The sequence below is a fragment of the Martes martes genome (genome assembly GCF_963455335.1).
Source record: "Martes martes genome assembly, chromosome: 12".
Lineage (NCBI taxonomy): Eukaryota > Metazoa > Chordata > Mammalia > Carnivora > Mustelidae > Martes > Martes martes.
The window spans coordinates 3,427,008-3,442,729 of NC_137900.1; the positions used below are offsets into that span (position 1 = coordinate 3,427,008).

At 38.8% G+C, this 15,722-nt stretch overlaps 1 protein-coding gene across 4 annotated transcripts in view; it reads right to left on the reverse strand.

The window, feature by feature from the left end:
* The window catches only part of ZNF169 (zinc finger protein 169), a 79,472-nt gene that overhangs the window by 16,813 nt on the left and 46,937 nt on the right, over window positions 1-15,722 (reverse strand). For all 4 annotated transcript variants that reach the window (XM_080820326.1, XM_080820324.1, XM_080820327.1 and 1 more), the window contains 2 exons: window positions 4,995-5,121; window positions 4,477-4,572 (listed from right to left, as the gene is read on the reverse strand). In XM_080820326.1, the coding sequence (XP_080676452.1) occupies window positions 4,477-4,572; window positions 4,995-5,121 (223 nt within the window). The remainder of the gene's footprint in view (window positions 1-4,476; window positions 4,573-4,994; window positions 5,122-15,722) is intronic.

Genomic DNA, 15,722 nt, shown 5'->3' on the forward strand with positions numbered 1-15,722 from the left:
TTAAAAAAAATGAAAGACTAAAAAACCCGTATATGATCACCTCAAACAATGCCCAAAAAACACTGCACAAAATCCAACATCCATTCCCAATAATAAAAACTCTCAGCAAACCAGGAATAGAAATTTTTTGTGCTCATAAAGGGCAGCTATAAAACTTACACTTAGGAGAAAGCATTCCCCAAAAGATCAGGAACAAGGAAAGGGTGTCCAGGCTCACCATTTAAATTCATCATTGCACTGGATGGTCTCGCCTGTGCAATGAGGCAAGAAGAAGAAATTAAAGATACACTGAATGTAAAGAAGTAAAACTTATTCACAAATAAATCATCTATGTAGAAAATGCTATAGGATGTACCAAAAAAGCTACAAGGGCTAAAAAGTAAGTTTTGCAAATTTACCAGATATAAGATCACTATCTGTAAGTTAACTGTATTTCTCTGTACTTTCAACAATTAAAAACTGAGTTTTTCTTTTCCTTAAGATTTTATTATTTATTTGACAGACAGAGATCACAAGCAGGCAGAGAGGCAGGCAGAAAGTGAGGGGGAAGCAGGCTCCCTGCCGAGCAGAGAGCCCAATGTGGGGCTCGATCCCAGGACCCTGGGATCATGACCTGAGCCAAAGGCAGAGGCTTAACCCACTGAGCCACCCAGGCACCCCTAAAAACTGAGTTTTAATATGGCTTAATTTAATAGTATCAAAAACATGAAATATAGAGGAACAAATCTGACAAGAGATATATAGGACCTGTGTGCTAAAAATTATAAAATAAGACTGACAAAAATTAAGTCCCACTAAAAATGGGGACATATACTGTATTCACATATAGGGTGATAAAATAGTAATCACATGTAAATTAACTTATCTGTAAAATGAGGTAGATTTAACTCAATACAAATCAAAATCGCAGCAGGATTTTTGGTGAAAATTGCTGATTCTGAAATCCATATGGTAAGGCAAAGAATCTAGAATAACTAAAACAAATTGAAAAGGGAAAAAATGCTGGAGAATTATACTATCTGAGCTCCAAACTTATAAGACTACATCAATCAAGATTATTTGGTATTGGCATCAAGAGAGACACGGAAGGATGGGCGGGGGGGTGCTGGAGAAGAGTCCAGGGACTCCTGGGTGGCTCAGTTAAGGCTCAGTTAAGTAGGCGCCTGGGTGGCTCAGTGGGTTAAAGCCTCTGCCTTCGGCTCAGGTCATGATCCCAGGGTCCTGGGATCGAGCCCCGAATCGCATCGGGCTCTCTGCTCAGCAGGGAGCCTGCTTCCCTTCCTCTCTCTCGCCTGCCTCTCTGCCTACTTGTGATCTCTGTCTGTCAAATAAATAAATAAATAAAATCTTTAAAAAAAAAAAAGTATCTGATTATTGATCTCAGCTCAGGTCTTGATTTCAGGGGTTTGAGTTCAAGCCCCATGTTGGGTCCCATGCTGGGCATGGAGCCAACTAAAAAAAAAAAAGAGTGTCCAAATATAGACCCCATACACATTTGGTTAACTAATTTACCACAAGGGTAAACAGGCAATTCAATAAAGAACAGGTTGCCTTTTCAATAAATGGTGCTGGGAAAATTTGGGTATTTGTATGTAAAAACGAAGAAATATGCTTAAATCCAAAGCTGGTACTAAGTATAAAAATTTACTCAAAATAGATTATAGAGGTAAATAGAAAAATTACAAACTTTTAAAAGAAAAAATATATGAAAATCTATTTCACCTTGGATCAGGCAAAGATTTCTTAAATACACTACCAAAAGTAAAATTCACGAGATAAAAAACTGAGTATTAGACTTCATCATAATTAAGAATTTCTCTTTGAAAGACACTATTAAAAGAATGAACAGGAAGCCATAGGGAAATCAAACATCTGATAATGTAAATCAAACATCTGATAATGACCTTTTCTACAGAATATATGAAGAATTTTCAGAATTCAATTAACAAAAATATAACAAACCAAGTTTTTAAATGGGCAAAAGATTTGAGAAGACATTTCACAAGAGATATATATACAGATGGCAAATAAGCACGAGAAGATTCTCAACCTCATAAGTCACTAGGTAAACGTCAAGTAAAACACAGATGCCACTACACAGCTCTGTGAATGCCTAAAATTAAAATAACAATACGAAGTTGACAAAGATGTGGAGCATCTGGAACCCTCATACCCTGCTAGGGGGAATGTGAATGGTATAGCCCCTCTGGAAAACAGTTTTTGAGTTCTGTAAAAAACGAAATATATACTGTATGCTACAACCCAGCCTTTCCAGTCCCACGTATTTATCTGAAAGAAATAAAGACTTGTAATAAGTGTAATGAACACTTATTTTACTTGTGTACATCAAAACTGGATACTACTGAAATGTTTTTCAGTAGGTGAATGGTTAAATAAATTGTGAAAAAAAACCTGAAAAAAAATTAAGATGTTATAAATAAATGAATAAATAAATAAATAGTGATATCTGTATAATGGAACACTATTCAGCAGTAAAAAGTGAACTATAATTCACACAACATTATAGGTGAACTTCAAAATAACTGTTGAGTGAAAGAATCTGGTATATATTCTGTATTATTCAATTTATATTAATTCTAGAAAATGTAAACAAATCTATAATGATAGCAGATCAGTGGTTACCTGGGTATGGGGAGGAGGAGGAAAGGAGGGGAAGACAGGGAGGGATACGAGGTAGGGATTATAATAAGGCACAAGGAAACTTTGGGGTGATAGGTATGCTTGGCATTTGGATTGTGGCAATGGTTTCATAGTTACATACATATGTCAAAATTTAATAAATTTTATGCCTTAAATATGTGTAGTCTAGGGGCACCTAGGTGGCTCAGTCAGTTAAGCAGCTGCCTTTGGCTCAGGTCATGATCCCGGGGTCCTGGGATCAAGCCCCGTGTTGGGCTCCATGCTCAGCAGGGAGTCTGCTTCTTTCTCTGCCCCCCTTCACCCCTGCTTATGCTCACTTGCTCTTTCTCTCAAATATATAAGGTCTTAAATAAATATGTATAGTCTAATATATTTTGATAATATACCTCATAATCATCTCTTAACTATTATACTGTAACACCTTATACCATATTTTGGTGTTATGCCATAATTATAGCTTATATAATAGTTCTCCTTAAAGCACTGAGTTCGCTATAAAGTACAAGTCCAGATATATGGTTGTATTTAGAAACAAAATAAAATGCCAGGACTATTAAAAGAATAAAAAAGCTAAATCAGTAAAAAATATATATATATATTCTTACCTCCAAACATTCACATAAAATTAATTCCCATTGCATTAAAGACCTGAATGTTCCCTGAATTTATATGGAATTTATATAATCGTAATAGAAACAGCCCAAACGAAAAGCAGGAAAACTCTCTGAGCAGACAAATGACCAAACATAGGAAAAGGTACTCCTGCTCCAACAACATAAAGCAAAGCCCCTCTAAGGTTTCACTGCAAAAGGAAGAGATGACTGGAAAACGAGGTCTGACAATACCTAGTATTGGTGAGGACGTGTACAAAGAAGCTCTAGGCTACCCATGCCTAAGAACCAGCTACTGTGCTCCTAGGTATACATCCTGGAGAAACTCTTTCCCTTGTTTCCATGGAAATAACAATATATAGCATTATTTAATAGCCAAATATTGGAAATAAATGTTCAGAAGAAGGGAACTGATAATTCAACAGCATTAAAATAGAAATATTCATTATAATGGAATCAGTGTAACAGTTTTTAAAAGTATAAACTAAATCACATTTTAACATGGTTCTCACATAAAGACAGTAAAAAAAGCATGTTCCAGAAGGATGTGTACATTGCGATACTATGTGTAGAGACATTTATGAACATGCAAACAACACTATATGGTTGAAGGACCCATCAGATGGGGTAAAAAGGATGGAGGCACATGAGAACGCTCATGCGGAAACTGGGTTCTCCGGCGGGGTGCAGGAGCAAGACAAACCAGGGGAGGTGCGGGGACTGTTTTCCGGTCTTTAACGTCTGTCTCTTAGACCACAGGGAAGGCACACAGGCACTCATCATACAATTCTACACACCCTGTTGTAATCTTAAATAATCCATCATAAAAGAAACAAGGTTATGGGGATTTATGGGGTAGAACTGATGCACTAAGAAGTTACCAGGTTAAGAACAGAAACAGCAGTGTCTCCCAGGGGCAGAAGACTCAGTGTCAGAGGCCAAATGCTATGCAGAATAAACCAACAAAAGCCAAGAACGCGGAGATCAGAGAACCAGAAAAGGTGCTGGAAAAGAGATACGACCTGAGTGGAATGAGGCTGCCTGGGGGAAAAGAGGATGCCAGGGAAGCCCTCTCTGGGTGAGCAGGATGGCATGGGAGGGGGCCTAAAGAAGAGCCCTCCCCGGAAATTCAGGTGCTCTCCTTCCTTATCTGCTGAGTGCCTCACTGCCCAGTCTCCTTGTCTGCCCACTGCTTCCCACTCACCTGGACAAAGGTCCAGAAGACATTCGCTCTCCTCTCTCCAGGGCTCATCCCCTTGCTCCAGCTGTGTGATGAGTTTGGGTTTGGAAAAGGCAATTCCTACTCACAGGGAAAGAAACCAGGGCGACCCTAGGTTAGTGGCTTATGAGGCTATGGCAGAACTCAGTCAACAGGCAAATGCAATGACCCAAAAGGAGCCAGGGAAGCACAGGGAGGTGTGCAAAGGCTCTCTGACTGCTGAGAAAGGATGAGTAAAGGGAGGGGGGAATCCCAGATCTAAAGGCAGTACACTGTGGTTAAGTGAATACTGGTATTCCGAGATCTGAAGGAAAATCACTGTGGAGGAGGGGCCCAGCCTTGGAAGAGGCCTGGCAATTCAGTGTCAGACCACACACCCCCAGACATTCTCTGGGGGTACAGGGAAAATACTGTTTTCCTTTCTGAGCCAAAGCATGGCAGTTGTTACATAAAATCTTAAGATGCCCACGGGCAGTCTGAGACCTGAGACAAGGTGTCCTTACCCAGTGATACCAAGTGACTGTAGTTCTCCAGCATTACATCCCGGTACAGGGTCCTCTGAGCAGGACTCAGTAACTTCCACTCCTTCTGGGTGAAGGCCACAGCCACATCCCTGAAGGCCATTAATGCCTGTAACACAAACACATTCCTGCTCACCCAGAAGCCAGCCACATGCACTAGCCAACCTAACCTAAGCCACTAACCAGGGTCAAATCAGGAAGAATGCTGGTGTGGGGCACCCTGGTAAGTTTCACAGATCCCGCTTTTAACCCAAACTCTTAGTGCCATGTGTTCAAGACTATTAACCTTCTTCTCACATTGCTCATAGGTCTAGTTAGAGGTCCTCTCCTTTCTTCTCTTGATCTTATGTCTATGATGCTGTCAAAAACACAGCTTCAATTGGCTATAGTTTAAGTCTTGAAATTAGCTAGCCTCATTCCTCCCACCTTATTCTTCATTTAAAAGGTGATTTTAGCTCTTCTAAGACATATCCTTTCCATATAAATTTTAGAATCTTGATCGTATCTACAAAACAAAAAAACACCTTGTTGGAATTTTGACAAGATTTGCATGAACCTTTATATTAATTTGAGGAGACCTAACATCTTTACTATGTTGACTCTTCAAATCCATGAACATGGTATGTCTCTCCATTTACTGAGATGTTCTTTAATTTCTTTCATCAGCATTTTGTGGTTTTCAGCATACAAATCCATGTATGTTTTGTTAGATTAATACCTAAAAACTTCTAATGCTATTATATTTTTAACATCAGTGACACTATGTTCACTGCTAGGATACAGAAGTACAATTTTCTGTTTACCTTAAATCCTGCAGCATGACTGAACTCACTTAGTTCTATGATTTTTTTTTTCCTCCTAGATTCCTTGAGATTTTCTACATAGACAAGCATGGCATCTGCATATAGGGCCAGATTTATTTCTTCCCTTATATAAATCTGTATGCATTTTCTTTCCTCTTCTTGCTTTATTATAGTACTAATAGCATAACAAAGAGTGATGAAAGCAGACATCTTTGCCTTACTCTTGACATAAGGAGGAAAGTGTTATGTCTCACAGCATTAAGAATACTATTCCACAATGAGATACCATGCCATATTCACTGGATAGCTATTACCAAAGAAAAGGGAAACAATAAGTTCTGGCAGGGTGTGGGGAGACAATGGAACCTCTGTGCATTTCTGGTAGGAAATGTAAAATGTGGAAAAGTCCAGCAGCTCCTCATACAGTAAATGTACAATGGATCCTACGATCCAGCAATTCCACTCTTAGCTATCTACCACTCTATACTTGTACACCAAAGTCTCTAATGGCATTATTCACAATAGCTCAAATGTCCATCAACAGACAAACAAAATGTATATGCATACAATGGCATATATTCAGCCTTAAAAAGCAAGGAAATTCTGATACATTCAACATCAAGGATTAGCCTTGAAAACATCATGCTAAGTGAAATATGCCAGTCACAGGACAAAAGTGTTTGATTTCACTTACAGCAGGTACACAGAATGGGCAAACCTTAGCGACAAAATAAAAAAGAGGTTACCAAGAGCTGGGAGGAATGGGGAATGAGTCAGTTTTTTTCCCCCCCTAAAGATTTTATCCACTTATTTGACAGAGAGAGAACACAAGTAGACAGAGAGGCAGGCAGAGAGAGAGGGGGGAAGCAGGATCCCCGCTGAGCAGAGAGCCCAATGTGGGCCTCGATCCCAGGACGCTGAAATCATGACCCGAGCCAAAGGCAGGGGCACAACCCACTGAGCCACCCAGGCGCCCAATGAGTCAGTTTTTAATGGGCAGAATTTCAGTTTGGGAAGATAAAGCAGTGCTGGACATGGAGAATGGGGATGGTTTTACAACAGTGTGAATATACTTAATACCACTGAACTGTACACTTAAAATTGGTTAAAACAGTATATTTTATATTATGTATACCTCAGCAATTAAAAAAAAAAAGTTAGCTAAATGGCCAAGAAAAGCCTCACTGAGGAAAGAAAAAAAGTTAGATATAGATTTTTTGGTAGATGTCCCTACTCAAGTAGAGGAGTTCCCCTGCATTCCTTTTGTTACAAGAATTTTTTCCCCCACTATGGTTATTGTTGAATTCTGTCAAATAAATGCTTTTTACTGCATCAACTGATACAATCATGTGGGGTTTTTTTAGTAATTAATATGGTGGATTACACTAAATTTCAAATATGGAACTAGTCTTACATTCCTAAAGTAAACTGTACTTGGTAATAGCATGTAATCAATGTAATATGTGCTCCATAGAGTGATTTGGTAAGTGTTTCCTCTTCTATTTTCTGGAAGAAGTCATGCAGCACTTGTGTTAAGTGTTCTTTAAAGATCTGGCAGAATTCCACAGTAAAAACATCTGGGCCCATAAAGTTCTTCTGTAGGAATTTTTATATTGCAAATTAGACTTCCTTAATAGTTACAAAGCTGTTCAAATCACTCCATATTGGGTGGGTTTTGGTAGTTTGTTTTTCATGGAAGCAGTTCATTTCAGCTAAGCTGTGAAGTATATTGGTGGATAGTCTTTTGGTGGCTTCAGAGTATGTAGAGATAACCTTTGTTTCTTTTCTTTTCAATTTTTTTTTTTTATTTGAGAGAGAGAGAGAGCGCGCGCACAAGAGATTTGGGAGGGCAAGAGGAGACTCCCTGCTGAGCCAAGAGCCCGATGTGGGACCTGATCCTGGGACTCCAGGATCATGACCTTAGCCAAAGGCAGATGCTCAACTGACTGAGCCACCCAGGTGCCCCTTTGTTTCATTCCTGATATGGTGATTTGTGTCTACTTTTTTTTTTTTTTCTTAGTCTTGCTAGAGGTTGTTTCAATGTTACTGTTTTCAGAAGAGCAGCTGATTTCTGCCTTTAACACTATTATTTCCTTCTATTTGTTTTCCTCTGAGTTTACTTTGCTCTTATTTTTCTAGGTTCCTGAGGTAGAAGCTTATTGACTTGAGACTCTTACTCTTTTCTAACATACGTATTCAGTGCTACAGGTCTTCCTCTCAGGACTGCTTCAGCTGTATTCCAGATACTTTGATATATTGTATTTTCTTCTCCATTCTCTTCCATGTATATTTTTATTTCTCTTGAAATTTCATTTTTGATGCATGGATAACTTAGAAGTGTGTAGTTTATTTTGTAAATGCTTAGAGCCTTCTCTGTCAACTTCCTCTTACTGATTTCAAGTTTGATTCTGTTGTCAGAAAACACACCTTGTCTGTTATCAATTCTCTACTTTTGTTAAGATAAACAAATGCTTGTGTTTTATGTGTTGTTTTATGGCTCAGGATATGTCTATCTTGTTTTTGTGGGCATCTGAAAAGAATATGTAATCTACTATTGTTGGGTGATGTGTTCTGTAAAGATTACATTCTCTTGGTTGATGGTATTGACAAAAGCTCTTAACTGATTTGGGGTTCACTATTTCCATCATTGAGAGAAGGGTGTTAAGGTCTCCCAATCGTTGATTTGTCTATTTCTTCTTTCAGTTTTCTCTTCAAATATGGTGAAACTGTTATGTGATACATACATATTAAGGATCATGGTCTTCCTGGAATTGAGTTACCAGACTCACCCTGAGTCTGGTAACTTTCCTTGCTCTGAAGTCTACCTTACTCGATTTAATATACAGCCACTCCAGCTTTCCTTTGGTTAATGTTTGCATGATTTTTTTTATCCTTTTAACTTGCTTATGTTATAATGTTTGAAGTTTCATTTAGACAAAATACAGCGTTTGTTGTTGTCATTGCTGCTATTTCTTACTCTACTATGCCAGTCTTTCTTTTGGCTGGTGTATTTAGATCATTTTATTCTTTTTGCTTTGTTTTCTCTTTACTGACTTCTTTTGGGTTATTTAGACTTTTTTTTTTTTTTAAGAATTCTATTTTGATCTCTCCAGTGCTGTGTATTTTTTTTTAATAACATTTCTAGTAGCTACTCTAGGAGCTACATTATATACATTTAACTAATCAGTCTACTGGTATCTTCATTTTCCAGTTTAAGGAAGTATAGAAACTTTACCTCCCATTACATCCTCTTGCCCTTCTGGTAATCTTAAGTATTTCCTCTCTATCTTTAGAATCACATCAGACTGTGTAATAATTTTTGCATCAACCATCAAAATTAGTTTAGAAAACTTATGTGCAAGAGGAGTGCCTCCTATATTTACCCATATTTTTCCTGTGTTTTCTTTCTTCCTGATGGTGTCAGGGGTCCCCAAGACCACCCCCAGGTTTGATGTTCACTAGGACTTGCAAGACTCATCATATGGTTGTACACATGGCTACAAACAAAGGGATACAAAGCAAAATCACCAGAGAGAAATGGTACAGATGGTACAAACCATGGTACAAAAATGGTACAAAAAGACATGTACCAAAAATGGTACAAAAGACAACATCTAAAGGAAACCAGGAACACGCATCCAAGAATACTCTCCCAGTGGAGTAATACATGACCCACTTACCTCCACTACCAAGGACCTGTGACAACATGTGTTAAACACTGTCTAACAAGGAAGCTCATTAGAGGCTCACTGTCCAACTTTTTTAGTAGGGACTGGTCACAGGCTCTTTCAGCATAAACCCAACAGTTTGCATAGTTTTAGGCATAGTCAACCATTCTTATCAATTCTGAGAATGGTGCTAACCCCCCAGAAATGCAAGATCCCAATGTCAGCCAAAGGATAATCTTGCAAGCAGGATTTCCTAAGAATAACAGTCTGAAGCCTGTTATGTTAACTGTTTATTGTACACAGATGCTCCAAGTTTCCCTCTTTTATTGTTTCCTTTTTGTTCCTAAAATTGCCTCTATCCATGCTCCTGGAGACAAATTCTGTTTTTCTCCATCTGAAAAATGTCCTGATTTTCCCTTCATTTCTGAAAGATATTTCATTTGGTATAGGACTTGGGGTTGACAATTCCTTTCTTCCAGCACCTAAAGAATATCACACCACTTCCCTCTAACTTCTGTGGTTCCTGATGATGAGACGTCTATTACCATATTGATAGATCATATGGTAGTTCTCTTTTCATGTTTTTGAGGTGTCTCCAGACTGTTTTCCACAATGGCTCTTTTCACTCCCACCAACAGTGCATGACACTTGTTATTTCTGGTAAAACCCAATCTGACTGGTGCAAAACCTCATTAAGATTTTTTTTTTTTTTTTGGAAGATTTTAGAGAGAGCATGCATCTAAGTGGAGGGATGGGAAAAGGGAGAGAGAGAACCTCAAGCAGACTCCATGCTGATTGCTCCGGTGTTCAATTTTCTTTCTAATGGTTTAGAGTTACTGTCTTGTGTCCTTCCACTTCTGCCTGAAGCATTTTTTGTAGAGCAGGCCTACTGTTAATGAGCTCTCTCTGGTTTTTGTTTTTTTTGTTTTGTTTTGAAATCTGAAAACCTCTTAATTTCTCCTTCATTCTTTTTTTTTTTAAGATTTATTTATTTGACAGACAGAGATCACACGTAGGCAGAGAGGCAGGCAGCGGCGGGGGGGCGGGGGGGGGGAGTAGGCTCCCTGCTAAGCAGAGAGCCTGATGTGGGGCTTGATCCCAGGACCCTGAGAGCATGACCTGAGCTGAAGGCAAAGGCTTTAACCCACTGAGCCACCCAGGCACCCCTCTCCTTCATTCTTGAAGGATAATTTGCTGGATACAGAAATCTTAGTTGACAGTCTTTCTTCCAAGACCTTCAATATGTTATCCTACCGACTGGTGGTCTCCATGGTTTCTAATGAGAAATCAGCTCTTAATCTTACTGAAAAACCCTTCCTAGTAGGTAACAGATACCTTCTTGATGCTTTCAAAATCCTGTCTTGGTGTATGGATTTTGATAATTTTGACTACATGTCTGGGTGTGGATCTGAGTTTATCCTACTTGGAGTTTACTAAGCTTCTTAGATGTATAGCTTTATGGCTGTTTTTTAAAGCAAGTCTGGGGAGTTTCTGGATATTTCTTAAAGTTTTCTATCCCTCTCCTTTCCCTCTGCAATTCCCACTATGTATATGTAAGTACATCTGTTGGTGTCTCACAGGTCTCTTAAGTTCTGTGCATTTTTCAGTGTTCTTTTTTTTCCTGCTCCTCAGAGTGGATAATCTCAGTTTAGGTATTTTCAAATTCACTGACTCTATTTTGCCTGCCTAAATATGCTGTTAAACTCCCATAACAAGTTTTTCACTTCAGTTGTACTTTGCAGCTCCAGAAGTTCTGTATGGCTCCTTTTTACAATTTCTTCATTGATATTCTCTGTCTCTTCAAACACTGCTGGCCCAAATCCTTTAGTTCCATGTTTATGGCTTTCTTTAGCTCTTTGTGTATATCTGATATAGTTGATAGGCAGGCAGTTAAAAATGCTGCCGCACTCTTCTGCCACAAAGTAGGAGCTTCTTTCTTCACCAAATTTTCCACTTTTGACTAGGTTCCCAAGTTTGACAAAATGTAATTCTGGCAGATTTCAGCAGCTCATCAGGTGCTTTGCGGCAGGCGCAAAGCCACATATTTCCCTTCCTCCACCCTTTTGATGTCACAGTGCAATTTCTTCTTTGATGTAAGGAGCAGTGAAGAAATGTGAAGAAATGTGTTGGTTAGTTTCTAAATACTTGAGATTTACTTAGGTATCTTATTATTGGTTTCTAATTCAACTGGAGTTACAGAATGTAAGCTGTATTCTATAAATCCCTTCAAATTCACTAGGTCTATCTTGCTGAGCATACCAAACCTATTTGAAAAAAAATGTGTTTTCTGCAGTTGCACAGTGTAGTGTTCTTTAACTATTGATCCAGATGATGTAGTTGCTAGTTTTGTTTAGATCATATATGTCTCTACTGACTTTTTACCTACTTGTCTTATCAACTGCTCAGTGGGGATTAGATTCCCTGTAATAGTACAATTGCCTTTTCCCCTTTAATTCTGTCAAGTATCTTAAAGCTTTGTTATTAGACACATGCATACATACTGGTATGTCTTCCTGCTGAAGTGACTCTTTTATCATTCAGAAATGGTTTTCTTTCCCTTTGTCTTGAAGTTGATTTTATCTGATTTGCTACATTTTCCTTTTCCACATTGAGCATAGTTAAAAGATACTTTAAAGTTCTTATCTAATCATTTCATCCACAGGCTGAATTATGGTCTGTGAATTGTATCTCAAAAAAATTAAAATTTGAAAGATGGCTAAGATTCAGAACAGTCAAGAAAAGAGTAGAGGGCTAAGAATCTAAACAAAGCATGTAGGGAGGTGCATGTAGGAGATGCCATGAACAGAGGAGGAGAAGGGAAAAGTCCATGATGTAGGTAAGGAGAAGCACCTGGCAGGAGGGAAAGGTAGCTATGGTAGAATAGGAAGCAGAGGTGTTGTAGTATCCTGTGGATCGTTTTGAAAGCAGACAAAAGAACACATTCTACTACAGAGCTGTAGCTCATACAATTTAAAATACTCATATCTTTTCATTTGGCATATTTTCTGGTGAGAACTGTCAGACTACAATTGATTTCATGAACAAAATTTCCCACCAAAATAGGTTACCAAGGGGCACCAGGGTGGCTCAGTCAGTTGGGCATCCCACTCTTGATTTCAGCTCAGATCATGATCTGAGGGTTGTGGGATCGAGCCTCACATCAGGTTCTGCACTCAGTGGGGAGTCTGCTTAAGAGTCTCCCTCTCCCACGGTCCCTCCCCCTACTTGGGTGCTCTCTCCCCCCTCCAAATAAATAAATCTTAAAAAAAAAAAAGGTTCTCAAACATGGGGAACGAGTTAAATTTCGCAATCGCTGAGAAACAGTGGGATGGGATAGTGAAAACCTGTGAATGTTTTAACCTATAGAGTCATATATTTGAGTGTGAATGTTTCTTCTTCTTATTATTATTATTATGTTCAGTTAACCAATATATAGTACATAATTAGTTTTTTGGGTTTTTTTTTTAAGATTTTATTTGACAGAGAGAGATCACAAGTAGGCAGAGAGCGAGAGGGGAAGCAGGCTCCTTGCTGAGCAGAGAGCCCGATGTGGGGCTTGATCCCAGGACCCTGAGATCATGACCTGAGCCGAAGGCAGAGGCTTAACCCACTGAGCCACCCAGGCACCCCCATAATTAGTTTTTGATGTAGTGTTCAACGATTCATTAGTTGTGCATAACACCCAGTGCTTATCATAACTTAACCTGCCTCCTTAATACCCATCACCCAGATACCCCATCCCCCCACCCACCTCCCTTGCCACAACCCTCAGTTTGTTTCCCAGAGTCAAGAGTAGCTCATGACTTGTCTCCCTCTCTGATTTCTTCCCGGTTTTCCCTCCCTTTCCCTGTGGTTCTCCATGCTATTCCTTATGTTCCACATACGAGTGACACCATATTATAATTGTCTTTCTCTGGTTGACTTATTTCACTTAAGCATAATTCCCTCCAGTTCCACCCACGTCAACGCAAACAGTAGGTATTCATCCTTTCTGGTGGCTGAGTATTATTCCATTATATATATGAACCACATCTTTTTCCATTCATCTGTTGAAGGACATCTCAGCTCCTTCCACAGTTTGGCTATTGTGGACATTGGTGCCATGAACACTGGGGTGCATATGCCCCTTCTTTTCACTACATCTGTATCTTTGGGGTAAATATCCAGTAGTGCAATTGCTGGGTCATAGGGTAGCTCTATTGTTAACTTCTTGAGGAAACTCCATACTGTTTTCCAGAGTAGCTGTACCAGCTGGCATTCCCACTAACAATGTAAGAGGGTTCCCCTTTCACTACATCCTCACCAACATTTGTTGTTTCCTGTTTTGTTGATTTTAGCCATCCTAAGTGATGTAAGGTAGTATCTCAGTGTGGTTTTGATCTGTATTTCCCTGATGGGTAGTGATGCTGAACATTTTTTCAGGTCTGTTAGCCATTTGTAGGTCTTCTTTGGAGAAGTGTCTGTTCATGTCTTCTGCCCATTTCTTGACTGGATTCTTTACTTTTTTGGGTGTTGAGTTTAAGAAGTTCTTTATAGATCTTGGCTATCAACCCTTTATCTGAAATGTCATTTGCAAATATATTCTCTCATTCCGTGGGTTGCCTCTTAGTTTTGTTGACTATTTCCTTTGCTGTGCAGAAGCTTTTTATCTTGATGAAGTCCCGAAAGTTCATTTTTACTTTTGTTTCCCTTGCCTTTAGAGACATGTCTTGAAAGAAATTGCTGTGGCTGATGTCGAAGAGATTACTGCCTATGTTCTCCTCTAGGAGTTTGATGGATTCTTGGGTTTCTTTACCTTTAAAGATCTGACACTGGGGTAGTCACTAGATCAATTTTATCATTAAAATCTCAAATACGTGCATAGACCAAAGATCCTAATTTCCAATGACAAGAATAAATGAAATGTACATCAACTGATGAATGATGAATGAAAAAACAACAGAATGTTATTCAGCCATGAAGAGAAATGAAATATTATTGATATGGGCTACAACATGAATGGACCTTGAAAATATTATGCTAAGTGAAAGAAAACAAACACAAAAACCACATATTATATGGTTTCATTTATATGAAATACCCAGAAAAAACAAATTTATAGAGAAAGAAAATAGATGAGCACTTGCCAGTGGTTAGGAAAGGGAAGAAAAGGGAGTGACTCCTAATGGGTGTGCACTTTCTTTGGGGGTTATGAAAACATTATGGAATTAGTGGTGAGGGTTGCACAACTTTGTGAATATACTAAAATCTACAAACTGTAGATTTCAAAATAGTGAATTTTACTGGATGTGAATTATACCTCAATAAAGGAACTTTTAAATGTATAATTCCAGTGACAAACACCTAAATAAGTTGGGAGTTTTATAAGAATGGAGGCTGTGCTGTGGATATCGTTGTTTGTTGACTAAAGGCTCCCTCACACAGCAGACATTCAAAACGATTTCTTAAGATTCAACGAAAGAGTGCTAATTTCTTACTAGTTAACAACCTGTAGGTCCAGCCCTAATCTATGTCACAACCCTAAAGCATATTCCAATTTCTTCTATCAGGCCAAACTCCTTAGACATGGCCAAATACCATGTGTATATATGGCCAACAACATATTCACTTAAAATATAGGTCAAAAGATTTAATGTAATTCAGATCAGATACACACCAAAGTACATGGAAATGCAATTTAAAGAATCCTAAAATATGTAATTTCTATGCCTTGAATAAACAGAAAAACAAACCCCTTTATGCTTTTTTTCCCCAAAAAAAGTTAAGATTGTTTTGGGTGCCTGGGTGGCTCAGCTGGTTAAGCACCCAACTCTTGATTTCAGCTCAGGTCATGTCAGGGTTGTGGGATTGAGCCCCACATCGGGCTTCATGCTGGGCATGGAACCACTTAAGATTCTCTCTTGCCCCCTGCCCCTCCTCTAAAAAAGAAAAGTTTGGACTGTGGTCCCTTTCTGAAACAAGTAGGTTTGCATGCCTGACACTCTTCCAGGTATGGAAATTTCATCTTAAAAAACTCAGCATTTCAGATACTTAAGCCCTCACATCAATTTCTCAAGGAAATAAATAAAAGAAAAAAATGTATATTGAGAGATACTGGTCACAGACAAGATGAGATTCAGGGTGTGCTAAGGATCCCACAGGAAGTGGCAGAGTAGGGATGGAAAAAGTGAGCCAGTGCTACATTCCATTTTGGCCAAGAATGCTTCTCTATTAACATCATAAATGGTAAAGTGAAACAT